At 41.3% G+C, this 14731-nt stretch overlaps 1 protein-coding gene across 3 annotated transcripts in view; it reads right to left on the bottom strand.

Annotated features, from left to right (window-relative positions):
* The window catches only part of NOX4 (NADPH oxidase 4), a 293029-nt gene extending 279383 nt beyond the window's left edge, over positions 1–13646 (bottom strand). For all 3 annotated transcript variants that reach the window (XM_075592551.1, XM_075592552.1, XM_075592553.1), the window contains exons 1-2: positions 13147–13646; positions 12793–12888 (exon numbers count right to left, since the gene is read on the bottom strand). In XM_075592551.1, the coding sequence (XP_075448666.1) occupies positions 12793–12888; positions 13147–13203 (153 nt within the window). In that variant the 5' untranslated portion in view covers positions 13204–13646. The remainder of the gene's footprint in view (positions 1–12792; positions 12889–13146) is intronic.
* Positions 13647–14731: the final 1085 nt, after the last annotated feature.

The following is a 14731-nucleotide window of genomic DNA, read 5'->3' as shown; positions in this document are numbered from 1 at the left end:
CATAAAAAATAAGACAGCAATACTTACATTGAACAGCCGGTAACCAGTCTGTGGGCTTTCAGCTTTACATCCTTTCTCCAAAGGTTTATTTAATTGGTAGGAGTCTAACTTGATCAGTTGTTAACCCCTCCCTGAACTTTCACCTTTACACCTCTTCACCAACTGTTTATTTAATTGGTATGAGCATCTACCTGCCTCTTTAACATTCCCCTCAGTCAATTCTTTCCAGTCTGTGACGTGCTAATGAGTACAGTTCAATCTGGCCATTCCCTGTGACTTGTTAGTAATACAAGTGCAGAATTAACTTGGGGAAGGCTTTACAATAAAAGTGTGAATATGTACAGTTAGGTCCGGAAATAATTGGACACTGACACAATTGTAATCATTTTGGCTCTGTACGCCACCACAATTGATTCGAAATGAAACAACCGAGATGCAATAGAAGTGCAGACTTTCAGCTTTAATTCAAGGGTTTGAACAAAAATATCTTATGAAACGTTTAGGAATTGTAACCATTTTCATACACAGTCCCCTTAATTCAGTGGCTCAAATGTGATTGGACAAATTAAAACAATCATAAATAAAATGTTAATTTTTAATACTTTGTCGAGAATTCTTTACAGGCAATGACTGCTTGAAGAATAGAACAGGGGAAAACCCGGGCGCTCCCTCAAAGATGTATATTTAACAGGGGAAATGTAACAAGATGTTTACAACCTTAAAGAAATATATAAGGATCCCCTCAGCTTCGTCGTCTCTTCCTATGGCTCTGACCCCAATAGGATCTATCCAGGATCCTTGTTGGTACAGGGATACAGAAAGAAAGGCGGAGCACAGGTTGAGGGATTTTGTTATGGTATGTATAACCTCGAATAAATGATGGTGGGGGTAATAAATAAATAAAAACACACTTACACGGCCTTGTGTAAATCCTGTCACATCAAGGTTTCTTTGTGGTCTTCTCTTCTCTGTATCTGCAGGAGTGGCTTTTCTTCTCTTCAGGTCTGGGTCTCTTCTTTGATTCACCAGCAACTTTTGATTGGGATGTCCCCCTCAGGACAAACAAATAGATAAACAAATATTTTAGGGAAAATACATATGATGATGGTAAGTACCAGACTGTGATAATAAAAAGCAGGAAAAACTGCAGTCACTCACACGGGCAAGTGTGAGTGTGATCTTGGAAGAAGGTATCTTTTCCTTTTCCCTTACATATAGAGTCTCAGTACTCTGTGTCCTTTAGACACTGAGAAAGATGGTGGGGATAAATATGAAATAGATATGGAGGGTAAGATAGTACTCACACTGCCTCGTGTGAGCAGGCACAAGTAAAGGTATCTTTACATTCTTCTTGGGACTCCAGGGCTAACTTCCAGATGTATAAAGAGTAGCAAGTAGCCCCTCCCGTGTAGTGGTGTAAACAAGGTAAAGTCTCAAGTGGAATTGACTGCCAATTGCTTTATTGGAACTTAAACAATTAAAAACACTTGATCAAAAGGTATAAAAACATAGAAAAATACAGCCAGTCCTTAGGATAGTGATCGTAGGGCGCGTGGTGCGCAGCTAGCTGAATCCACGTCCGGGTATAGTGCTGCGCTCCTGTAGACCTACTCCTCGATGGTGGCTGTGTTGGTCCAAACTGCTTAAAGGTAAGAGCAACGTGTTTCGCCCTTTTTGGGCTTCCTCAGGCTCCGTAAAAAGGGGGAAATGCGTTGCTCTTACCTTTAAGCAGTTTGGACCAACACAGCCACCGTCGAGTAGGTCTACAGGAGCGCAGCACTATAGCCGGACGCGGATTCAGCTAGCTGCGCACCACGCGCCCTACGATTACTATCCTAAGGACTGGCTGTATTTTTCAATGTTTTTATACCTTTTGATCGAGTGTTTTTTAGTGTTTTTAATTGTTTAAGTTCCAATAAAGCAATTGGCAGTCAATTCACACTTGCCCGTGTGAGTGACTGCAGTTTTTCCTGTTTTTTATTATCACAGTCTGGTACTTACCATCATCATATGTATTTTCCCTAAAATATTTGTTTATCTATTTGTTTGTCCTGAGGGGGACATCCCAATCGAAAGTTGATGGTGAATCAAAGAAGAGACCCGGACCTGAAGAGAAGAAAAGCCACTCCAGCAGAAACAGAGAAGAGAAGACCACAACAAAACCTTGATGTGACAGAATTTACACAAGTCCGTGTAAGAAAATAAACGGAGGATACCTGGCGCTTAAAGAGTCACTGTGTCCTTTTGAAAACAGTCCAGTCTTTAAAGAGTGTCTCAAAGTCCAAAACTTGAAGTGGATTGCTGTAGTTTTTCTTCACTGCTGCAGCTCTTCAATACACCTGAAATTGATACAAGGGTACACCATTGCGCAGTACTACTGATGTTGGATGTTAACCCCTTACTAACAACTTCCCCAGTGTGGACTGAATACACTTACAGGAGTGTTTCTTTCAGGATACAGTGGAGACAATCTGTGCTTTATTCCCTTTCCGTTCTTATACACCACGAATCTCCTGGGTGCTTCCTTTGTCTCTTGGGATTTCGTGATTCCCAGAATCCCCCGAACTCCACGAGCCCCCAGACAAGGATTTGAACAATAACAAACAAAGGGGGTCACAAATTTAATTATAAAAAACGGCTTCAACAAGCCTATAAAACGGCTGGTAAACCTGCACTAAAAACAATGGATGATTCACTCACATGTACTCACATATGTACATGCATAACAACACTTCGTAAGGATGCCGTCCGCAGCTTGTGCCTCCTGTGTTTGCTCCGGATGAGAAGGGCTCTCTCACAGCATAACTCCTCCGGTTGGTTCTGATAGAGTCTCTCCCCCCACCTGGCTGCGTTCCGGTTTACAGCCAAGGGTTCTGGCAGACTCCTCACCTTTCAAACACTGATGCTGCACTGCACTGCTCACACGGGATCCTAGCTCCTCCCACCCTAACGCGTTTCGTGACGTAGGCACGCCACTTTCTCAAAGGAATGAGGAGTTGTAGCTGATCTGTCTTTAAATACCCTCTAGGGATAATTAACTTTGCCAGTAATTAACTAATATGCAACACCTGTTAGTGTATGCTTGTCCGCTATTAACCAATGAGTATCTAAGGGAATTGACACCTTGGGATTCAAATACACCATAATCAGCAGACTTACAACTAAACGTGATACAACATGTTAGTACATATATACATCCTAATAAAATCTATACTTGCTAAAACGGACCAACCCTGTGTGAATAGGGCTAAGGGCATTATTGCAAAATAAAATGAAAAGGGCATATAATCTGTTTATTCTTTTAGAAATGAAGCCAGATCGAATTCTATGTTTAAACCCTTGGGGGCTAAGGTTTTTAAAGTATATATCCAAAAACTTTCTTTTTTGGATAAATAATTCAACCTATCGCCCCCCCTCCAATTAGGTTTAGGACAATCTATTCCTTTACATATTAAACCTTTGGGATTTTGATTGTGGGCTATTCTGAAGTGATTGGAGACACAGACCTCTTTTAATGTTATAAATGTGTTCTGCTAGTCTGCGTGTCAGTGGTCTTCCTGTTCTTCCCACATATTGGAGTCCACATGGACACTGCAGAAGATACACACAGAACCTACTTTTACAGTTGATAAATGTACCAATCTCATACGTTCTATTCGTTACTACAGAATGAAAGCTGGCACATTTCTCACTAAAGCTGCAGGCCGTGCACTTTCCACATACAAAATAGCCTTTAAAATCAGACAGCCAATTGGAAGGTTTATGCTTCAATCTATCGTTTGGACAGCTTGGTGCTAACGAAGATTTTAAAAAAGCTAATGATTTAAAATCTTCGTTAGCACCAAGCTGTCCAAACGATAGATTGAAGCAATGTGCCAGCTTTCATTCTGTAGTAACGAATAGAACGTATGAGATTGGTACATTTATCAACTGTAAAAGTAGGTTCTGTGTGTATCTTCTGCAGTGTCCATGTGGACTCCAATATGTGGGAAGAACAGGAAGACCACTGACACGCAGACTAGCAGAACACATTTATAACATTAAAAGAGGTCTGGAGACACATAGTGTCTCCAATCACTCCAGAATAGCCCACAATCAAAATCCCAAAGGTTTAATATGTAAAGGAATAGATTGTCCTAAACCTAATTGGAGGGGGGGCGATAGGTTGAATTATTTATCCAAAAAAGAAAGTTTTTGGATATATACTTTAAAAACCTTAGCCCCCAAGGGTTTAAACATAGAATTCGATCTGGCTTCATTTCTAAACGAATAAACAGATTATATGCCCTTTTCATTTTATTTTGCAATAATGCCCTTAGCCCTATTCACACAGGGTTGGTCCGTTTTAGCAAGTATAGATTTTATTAGGATGTATATATGTACTAACATGTTGTATCACGTTTAGTTGTAAGTCTGCTGATTATGGTGTATTTGAATCCCAAGGTGTCAATTCCCTTAGATACTCATTGGTTAATAGCGGACAAGCATACACTAACAGGTGTTGCATATTAGTTAATTACTGGCAAAGTTAATTATCCCTAGAGGGTATTTAAAGACAGATCAGCTACAACTCCTCATTCCTTTGAGAAAGTGGCGTGCCTACGTCACGAAACGCGTTAGGGTGGGAGGAGCTAGGATCCCGTGTGAGCAGTGCAGTGCAGCATCAGTGTTTGAAAGGTGAGGAGTCTGCCAGAACCCTTGGCTGTAAACCGGAACGCAGCCAGGTGGGGGGAGAGACTTTATCAGAACCAACCGGAGGAGTTATGCTGTGAGAGAGCCCTTCTCATCCGGAGCAAACACAGGAGGCACAAGCTGCGGACGGCATCCTTACGAAGTGTTGTTATGCATGTACATATGTGAGTACATGTGAGTGAATCATCCATTGTTTTTAGTGCAGGTTTACCAGCCGTTTTATAGGCTTGTTGAAGCCGTTTTTTATAATTAAATTTGTGACCCCCTTTGTTTGTTATTGTTCAAATCCTTGTCTGGGGGCTCGTGGAGTTCGGGGGATTCTGGGAATCACGAAATCCCAAGAGACAAAGGAAGCACCCAGGAGATTCGTGGTGTATAAGAACGGAAAGGGAATAAAGCACAGATTGTCTCCACTGTATCCTGAAAGAAACACTCCTGTAAGTGTATTCAGTCCACACTGGGGAAGTTGTTAGTAAGGGGTTAACATCCAACATCAGTAGTACTGCGCAATGGTGTACCCTTGTATCAATTTCAGGTGTATTGAAGAGCTGCAGCAGTGAAGAAAAACTACAGCAATCCACTTCAAGTTTTGGACTTTGAGACACTCTTTAAAGACTGGACTGTTTTCAAAAGGACACAGTGACTCTTTAAGCGCCAGGTATCCTCCGTTTATTTTCTTGGTCCTGTATGCAAATTGAGATATTTGCTTTGTGGGAAACCTTTGGCAGCTTTTACCTCTTGTTAATCACAGTTGGTTTTGTTCACGTGTATGTCACACATTTATAGGTGTAGCGCTTGAGTTAGGGTATCACAACATTTTGTTTTATTTACACAAGTCCGTGTGTTTTTATTTATTTATTACCCCCACCATCATTTATTCGAGGTTATACATACATAACAAAATCCCTCAACCTGTGCTCCCCCTTTCTTTCTGTATCAATGACTGCTTGAAGTCTGGAACGCATGGACATCACCAAACGCTGGGTTTCCTCCTTTGTGATGCTTTGCCAGGCCTTTACTGCAGCTGTCTTCAGTTGTTATTTGTTTGTGGGTCTTTCTGCCTTAAGTTTTGTCATCACCAAGTGAAATGCATGCTCGATCGGGTTGAGATCAGGCGATTGACTCGGCCATTGCAGAATATTCCACTTCTTTGCCTTTATCAACTTTGATCTCTTGTTACACCCCTACTTGTTTCTTATGCTCTAACCAAGGTTGCAACTTTTACCTCAACAGCCCTCTCCCGTCTTAAACCTTTTTCACCAATCTCTCCCTACTTATAGAACGCTCTTCCACTCAATATTTGTCAAGCACCATCAGTTTCCACATTCAAAGCCCAGCTGACTATCCCCCTCTTAAAAGAAGCATCTCATTAAACTTTCTACGCCTCTACTACTAACTCCAGATGCACTTGACCTCCCTGATGGCACTTCTAATAATGCAGTGTTACTCCTACTATGTCTGTAAGCCTCCCAACATACCACTTAGACTGTAAGCTCTTTAAGGACGGGTCTCCTTTTTGACTTATGTTGTCATTTACCTGATGCACTTATTGGGCAGGCTTAATGGCGATGCCATCGGTGGGAATGCATCCAGCCCCGAACTTAAAGAGGCCCCACACTCTTCCCAGGTCGAACTTCTATAATCATAGTTTAAAAATAGTGGTGGTTAAATTAACAACCACAACATTTAAACTATGATTACCGGAGTTGGGCCGTGGGAAGAGCACGGGGCCTAAGAAAGTGCCGGCATTTCCTCCTCCCACCACGCGACAACACATCGTCTTAACAACACGACGTCATGTGACGCAAGGGTGGGCAAGTGGCCCCACGCATCACATAACATCACGTCGTCAAGGCGATGCGTTGTCGCGTGGTAGCAGGAAGAGATGTCGGCTCCAGAGGCGGTAAGAGGCCCTGGGCTTACACACTATCCACCGGGCCCCACCATACTCCCAGCTGGCCCTGTCACTTATTCCCATTGGTTTTAATTGACTTACCTTGTAATTTTGTAAAGTTCTGCGTACATTGGTTGGCACTATATAAATAAAATTATACATACATATATTTTTTCTCATTATCCACTCGTTCAACTCTGACCCTTTTCTCTGTACAAAGTCACACAACAAAAAAAGTGTGCTACTGTAGCTCAGATTGGTAAATTATTAAATACGGTATTCAATAAATCTGATATCAGATGTTCTACTTAGAAGAGTATAAGCTAAAGCAAAAAGATAAACATAGAAAAAAGAAACCTCATTAACAATGCACTCATGAATTACCTTTTATTAGTATTCAATGTATCAATAAATCTCAAATTGGCAATAGTCAACCCTGACACTTGCCAATGTGAGATGTATGGACATTTAATTATACTTTTTGATACATTAAATACTAAAAAAAAAAGGTAATTTATGTGTCCATTGTTAATGAGGTTTCTTTTTTCAATGTTTATCTTTTTCCTTTTCATTGTACCCCTTTTCCATCCTCCTAGCATTCTCTTTATTGACTTACTTGGTATATGCTTAGCACTCTTCCTCACTCTCTTAGCACTGTCTCTCTCCCAACATTCCCTGTCCCTTCCCTACTGGCTCTTCTTGTGTTGCCACTTTTATCTCTTCGTCATCTTCACCTCCTAGTGCAGGTAAAGGACACAGAGGGAGTGAAGACGAACATAGTACAGTATCCTTCCCAAAACTGTATTGATTTGATTAAAAACATTTCCAGTCAAATATAACCAAAAATGAAGGGCCATATTTGCTAAGCAGTCTTCTGCCATAAGACACATTCTAGAGCAGGAAGACACTGTACAGCCTATTCAAGTCAATGAGAGGGGACTGCTTAGTAAAAATGGGCCAAAATATTGGTTCCTGGTTATATGCAGTTATAAGTGTTGAATTTTCTCTGCCGTACTATAACAAGTTTACAGGGACACTTCTTTTTTTTAACTCTTTGTGAGCTTCTATTGATTTACATTTTTGACACAAGTTTGAATCATCTAAACATGTTGCCACCTTCAACTCTTCCTCTGAATCATCAGCACCAAGAAAATGGCTTTACAGTGCATCAGAGTCTATTTTCTATCTTCTACCATATGCTGATACACAAAAAAAGATTGTTCCACTTATCCCATGCATATTTATTTTGTAAAGGTGCACTCACTCATACAGTAGGCTCAAAGTGAACTACACAGAAGCAGAAGTACTTTGACAGGAGGGTACATGTGTAAATCTGGGTTAATCACAAGATAGAACACAGAGAGGTACCCCGCTTCAGCTGTAATTGGAAGTGAAAGTGTGATAGGGGTGGGTGCTGATGGGTAAGGTATAGATAATACTCAGGAGGGGAAAAGAATCCAACAGATAGCACTCACACCCCCAGTCCAGGTGATTAATGAATTAATTAAAATGTCAATTTTTATTGATCATATATATTTAAAATAAATGTGATAAAATAGACTTATGGTGGATGCACACTACTGATCCTATGTCGGGTCAAGTTAAGTACCCTGGATAAATAGTTTTAAAATAGTTAATTGAGAGTGATTAGATCAATTAACGCTAAGAAGATTACTTGTATAAAGATCTCTTAGTTAGGAGTGCACTGGGGCAACTATATGAAATGACTGCAATAGCCAATGTCCTAATAAACTGACAGGTGATGCCTAAGGAGTAGTGCAAATATGTTTGTAGGTTGTGTGCTATAATATTAGGAATGTGTGCCTATAGTAGATATAACCTAGATCATGAACCTGTGATTGGATAGAGGTACAGCTGAGAAGCTGATACACAGCTACACCTTCAGAGCAGTTTACAGTGTAGGGAACAGTAAAATAATGAATGACCCGCCTGAATATGATGTATAATCCAGCTGACACTCATACACAATTCACTCAGTGATAATATAGTGATACCTGAGGTTAGGTCTACACACTGTAAACCTGATAGAAAAACTAATCACAGGCTCTAGTCCACAGATAAGCTAGTGTGCAATCAATAGCACACGTGGCAACATGTGGATACTCAATAAGCTAGTACGTGTGGACTGTTAGGTAATATCCCTGTGTAAGCTATTCCATAAAACACTTCATGATAGCACAGCCTGGCACTATAAATTCTGTATAGGTAGACCACACTGCAGTACTGACAATGCTTAGGACAGTACATGGAAAATCCTATTCTCTTACAGAACAGTGTGTTTAGTATCATGACCCAGAGCCCATATTCATCAATGGGCTAGAACTTAAGAAAACTGGGTACCGATGTAGCACACTAGAACACTACCTAGACTCAATGGCTACACTAGTCAGTAAAGTGAATGCAATAATAAAGAAGGTTGCCCTATGCGCACTCTACGAGGAGAGTAATCTCTTGAGGCTACAATAGCATATACACTCTCCCTCGGGCGGCTGCAGGGTTCCCGCAGCTAATCGCAATGCGAATGAAAGTGCTGCGGTCAGACAATCTGCCCTGCGCGTGCCCGTGATGGATGGTGCCGACGCGCGCGTTTCGCGTGAAGAAACGCTTTCTCAAGGCCCCCTCTCCAATACTGAGCCTTGCGAAAGCGTTTCTTTACGCGAAACGTGCGCATCAGCACCATCCATCACAAGTTGGGGAGATGAATCATGGTAATGTTGGAGCAAAACTGGTACAAACAGAGGCATTGTTATCTTGCATCTATTTGCTCCATTATATTAATTTTCGCTCCATGTGTGCCAGGTAGCATTTTGAGGAGCACACATAATTCTGTACCTGTGTAGTTCCATTTTTTTCCCAAGCGATTTACGCCAAACAAAGTGGCTACATTATTGCCTTTGAGCTAGTTTTCTAGTGAAGATCGCTTTCTGCTCGGAACACGGAATTGACCGCAGAGGAACAAAAGAGATCACTTTGATCGCGACATGCAAGGGGGGTGATGGGTCATGCTGATGCCATGGTCCCACCCGTAATAAAAGGTCCAGATTAAAGAAACTTTACTGACAAGCGTCTTACATTTGTCACTCATCTCCAAACCTATATTTGCATGTAGTTTTCTTTACGTTGATACAGTTCCAATTTCTTCAAGGTACCAATAATCTAGTTCTCACATATTAAACGCGTATCATTGCCTTTAATTACATTTGGTTTTATGTATTGTATGTCTTTATTTATATAAATATTAATGTACATAGGGCCTATGTGATACTGTATTCTCAAAGGTGGTAGGACCAGCACTGAACTAAAGGCAAAAGGTATGTTTATAATTCTGAAACGGACGCCTTAAAGAAACAGTAGACAAGTCTAGGTATTATAACTCATTTTCATAAAAGTCTTAAAAAGTTATTTTGTTTTCATACACAATGCGAATTCTGGATGGGGAGAGATTGTCAATCTTGTTGGCTTCACATCCACAGCAAAGTAGTTATATTTATAAATATCCCTTCAGTAACTGAGCCCAATGAGGCAGGGGACATGGGATAAGGAAACTGTTGTATAAGAGCAGTAAAACACACCTGAGTATGTTTCTTTAAAGTTTATACTCATGCTGTTTTTAAAGACTAATCGGAAGTATAGGATGTCTTTTACTGCCCTTATCTCTTTCCTTTCCCTCCCATATCTACCCTGCTTCCTAATTAGCACTAACAAATAGTGAGCAGTAGTCCAAACATTGGATTACCTTATCACTACAACTGAGTAAACAAGACTGACAACCTCCCCCACCCCCGACATTTCCTCCAGGAACTCTGCTGCTGTCAGAGACCCTGCAAGCAAAACAATTAATCCCCTTTATTACACTTGCCAGATTTTTTTCCTAATTCATTCAAGGGGCAGAAAACAACCTTTGGCAATAAATGTATAATCTAAGTGCCTTCTATAAACTAATCACATTTTGTGTATGTATCATTTTCTGCAAGAAGTTTTTTTTTTTAAATCTCTGAAAATTAATAACAAATTGAATGTTTGATGACTTCTGAATGAGGGGTGTGGTTGTCAATCAAGTGCTTTCTTTATCCTTAGCCCATCCTGTCTTAGGGCCTCATGCAGAGAGCAGCGCTAGATTAAATTGGAGAGTTCAAAAAAATTTAGCTTTATTGGAGAGTTTTTTTCTCCATATGCAGAAAGGGCATAAAACTGCCTTTCTGCATATGGAGAGTTTCAACCAGCGCTATAAGCGCTATGAGCGCTGTTGAAACTGTTGGGAAAAAAATCGCGTTTTTTTTTTTTCTTCTCCCTCTGGCCAGCCTCCTGCCAACTTTTTTTGGCGGAGGTAAATAGAGAATTTCTCTCTATGTTATTGGCGCGATCAGCCACTAGATGGCGATCGCGCCTTTCTGAATATGGATATTTTTAGAACAGGGGAAATTTAGGTTCTCTCCGGTAGCTCGGCGAGAAACACAAAAAAAATAAAAAAAATGGCGCTTTTTTTAAAACTCGCCAGTACCTGCCGTTCTACAGGCATTTCTCTCCAATAAATGCCGCTATTCACATTACCGCTGCTCTCTGCATGAGGCCCTTAATCTGAGAGACAGTGGCGAGGGGGAGGAAGGTGTGTATCCTATGCAAACTCTTGTTGAAACCGTGCTACAACGTCAACATTAAAATAAACAAAAAAAATGTACTGTAGGTCACATGCACTACAACTAACTTTGTTAAAGCAGCAACATGGTTTCATTACAGGATTGATGCAGGGGGTCTCCGGAGCTGAACCGTGTTCATTTCAGCTCCGGGGACCCCCTGCTTCCAGAGATACTTACCTCCATAGAGAATTCCGGCATTTCTTTTCAATGTAAATGTCCTGGTTATGTGGGCCAATAGGAAGCCACACCGGATGACATCACAGCTTCCCTGGCCCACTTGACGCGAAATCATTTAAACGCCGCCATTATGTTAGGCACAGTTTCTCAGACTGCAGAGATACTGGCACCCCCTACACAGGTAAGTATCTCTGGAAGCAGGTTAGTCCCCTGAGCTGAAATTAACACAGTTCAGCTCCGAAAACCCCCAGCTTCAATCCTGCAATTAAAAAATATATATATTTTTTTTTAAGTGAAATCCGTATTGCTGCTTTAACACGTCCACTGCCAGGTGGGCCAGCAACTCATTGTGACCACTAGTCCTAGAAAGGAGCAGAGCCCTCATTACTTTCTGTATCTGTTTGTCCTTATGTGGGATGTCATTCTGTTTATGCAATCTATATCAGCGGTGCGCAAAGTGGGGGGCGCTGGATTTGTCTGGGGGGCGCGGGCGGTTGCAGAGGCCCCGAGCACTTCCTAGAGGCATTTAAATTAAATGCTGGGGGATCGCGTGAGGCCAATGCCACTCTAAAACTTACCTGAACACTACCGGCGTCACTCGTGTCCAGGGCAACGCAGCGTCAAATGACGCTGCGGGTCACGTGACGTGACGTCACACACGTCAAATGACACTGCGGGTCATGTGATGACCCGGCGGCATCATTTGACACCGCGAGAGTTAAGGAGGGGGGGGGGGGGCTCAGAACAGAGAGGAGCAGGCAGGGATGGGCACAGCAAAAAAAGTTTGCACGCCCCTGATCTATATCACTCTTTACCGCGCTGCGGAACATGTTGGCTCTTTACAAATAAACGATCATAATAATAAGTCGCACTGCACCTCTAGCTCCTGCGTATACCTGTCCCCAGAACAATTGAGGTCCCAGGGCTTCCTCATTCCATGGGCTAAGTGCAAAATGCTTTGAGGATCCCGCCGCTGCTAGTAAGGGGGCGGGCTCCTGCAATCTGTCATTTTATTCAAACTCAGCGAGAAGCAGGAAAGTAAGCGAAACACACACCCTCCAACATTATGCACACAAAAACAGTTATCCCAACCCATGGAGCTTCCCACACACAACAAAAACATCCAGTGTAATAGCTACAGATGGTCTTACGGACCCCAATCCATGCAGCGTGCTAAATCGGTACAGTTGGAGGGGTATGAAAACAGCTTTTGTTAACATGTCAACTCTTTTTCCACTGCAACAATAGAGAACAGGATCATGCCGGCAATTCCTTCATTGTGCTCAATAACCATGAGCACGCCTGGTTTGAAGTGCAAAAAAATACAAAGTCTCCCGCCCCTCCTAAATCAATGCCCCTGTGATAGCTTACCCCCAGCATCTGGTGTAAGTAATAGTACTGCGGTCCATAATAATACAGCGTAAACGTGTTCCAGAAAATCCATGTGTTCAGAGCTAGCCAGGAGAACTAAAAGGCACAAAAAGAAAACAGGATGCATTGGAAGTGGCGATCTCTGCACATGTTCATTCAGCTGCATCTCAAGTGACATCCAAAAAAAAAAAATACTTTTACAGAAGAAAAGGGTGCTGAGTAAGTTACCACAATCAGTACTTATTGGGTTAATGTAGAAGTGCTTGCATTTTTTAATAACCATAACCACATAATAATAATAAGTGTAAATTTACAAAAAGAAATAGAAATAGCATAAAGAAAAGTAAGTCCTACCATGAAAAGGTGCTTTAAACCTTCATTGGAGAGCCAGCTGTTGAAGGGCAAAGCCATTGTGACTTTATCCAGCTGCAGTGAAATGGTGAATGGTCAGGATTTCTCCCCCAGGCTACATTCTGTTTCCTGCCTTCTCCCCTGTGATCTTCATGTCTATATATTCTCACCGCAGTGGCTGCTGAGCTCACCCTTCACATATCTCTCTGTGGTTAATGATCTGGGACAGGCAGACGTGGGCTTAAATTGTGTCAAAAGAGGCAATCACACAATCCAACCAGCACACTTCTTCAGAGACCCACTGGAGCTGCTTGTGAGAGGAGACGATTCTAGGTCTGTTACTTGAAGTGTGCAGAAGTAACAACATCTATACATCTCTACAACTACATCAAATGGGAAAGTGTCCCAGTTGACATTTCATTGAGATCCAATGCATACAGATGCTCAAATCCAACCGATAACGAACACAAAGAGACTGCTCTGGGGCTCTGCCTAAAACTTTCCTAGTGAGATGCTTTCTAAACAAAGAAGGAGGGATTAGGACAGAGGGGCTGCAAATCTACCCTAAACTATTGTACAGTAGCCCAAAAGGTACATTTCTCACAGACACTTTGCCTTTTCTTTTAAGACATGCCAATGTTTTGCAGTAGCAAAATATTCAGAATATCTATCTTAATGTTAAATAAATTGTCTAAGGCTAATAAAAAGTCTAAGAGGAAGGGGTTAAATTAAGTCCATATTTAAAAAAATTATGTTATAATGCAGTGTAATTATAAATTGGGAATTAAATGAAGCAGACCGGTAAATGATATTAGCAGCACAGATGTTATCATTAATTTGAGCATTGATTTTATTATTTAATGCAGAATAAATGGAATAGTTAAATATTGACATTAAAATTGAGGAGTGTAAAACACCTTAATGTACAGTAAATTAACTGACAACACATGGTGTTATTTTAAATTGTAAATAAAAAAAATAAGATGTGATACACAATGATTACAAGTGACAAAAAAATATTTTTTACGGGTTTATTGCAAAAGTGTTGCATTACAGTGAAAAAGATTGCTTTAATTTTCTAATGAAACAAATAAACTACTGTAAATATTGCTACTACTTAGAGAATATGATGATATCAGCCTCAGATTCTGCATTATTGACATTCTAGCATTTGTATTGATGGACAGGACTACTCATTGCAATCTTTTTATATTGAGGGTAGAGATAAGCAGGCTTTGAACAATATTCCAGTAAACTTTCTTATGGTTGTAACGGGTCCTCCCTGTCCCAACCTCAAATTGGGCCTCCTCAGGGAACTCTCTCTGGTTACAGGGATTTTGGTGGTGCATACCTGCTGGTAACAGGAGGGCCTGGGTCTCCCGCGATGTCATGGGGGATAACAGGACAGGCTTCTCTGGGGCTGAGCTCGAATTTTTCTTAATGGTGCAGTGCCTCCATCTTGTGCAGCCCCCAGTGGTGTGGGGTGGAGTATCTGCAAAAGAGTTATCTCCCTCTCCTCCCAATATACTCAACTCTCAGACAGGAGGTAAAACAAAAGGGGGTTCTTTATTGTCCAGATCAATAGCAG

The sequence above is a fragment of the Ascaphus truei genome, chromosome 3 (genome assembly GCF_040206685.1).
Source record: "Ascaphus truei isolate aAscTru1 chromosome 3, aAscTru1.hap1, whole genome shotgun sequence".
NCBI classification, from domain to species: domain Eukaryota; kingdom Metazoa; phylum Chordata; class Amphibia; order Anura; family Ascaphidae; genus Ascaphus; species Ascaphus truei.
Note: the sequence above shows the minus strand (reverse complement) of the source record. Positions and strands in the feature narration are given on the sequence as shown.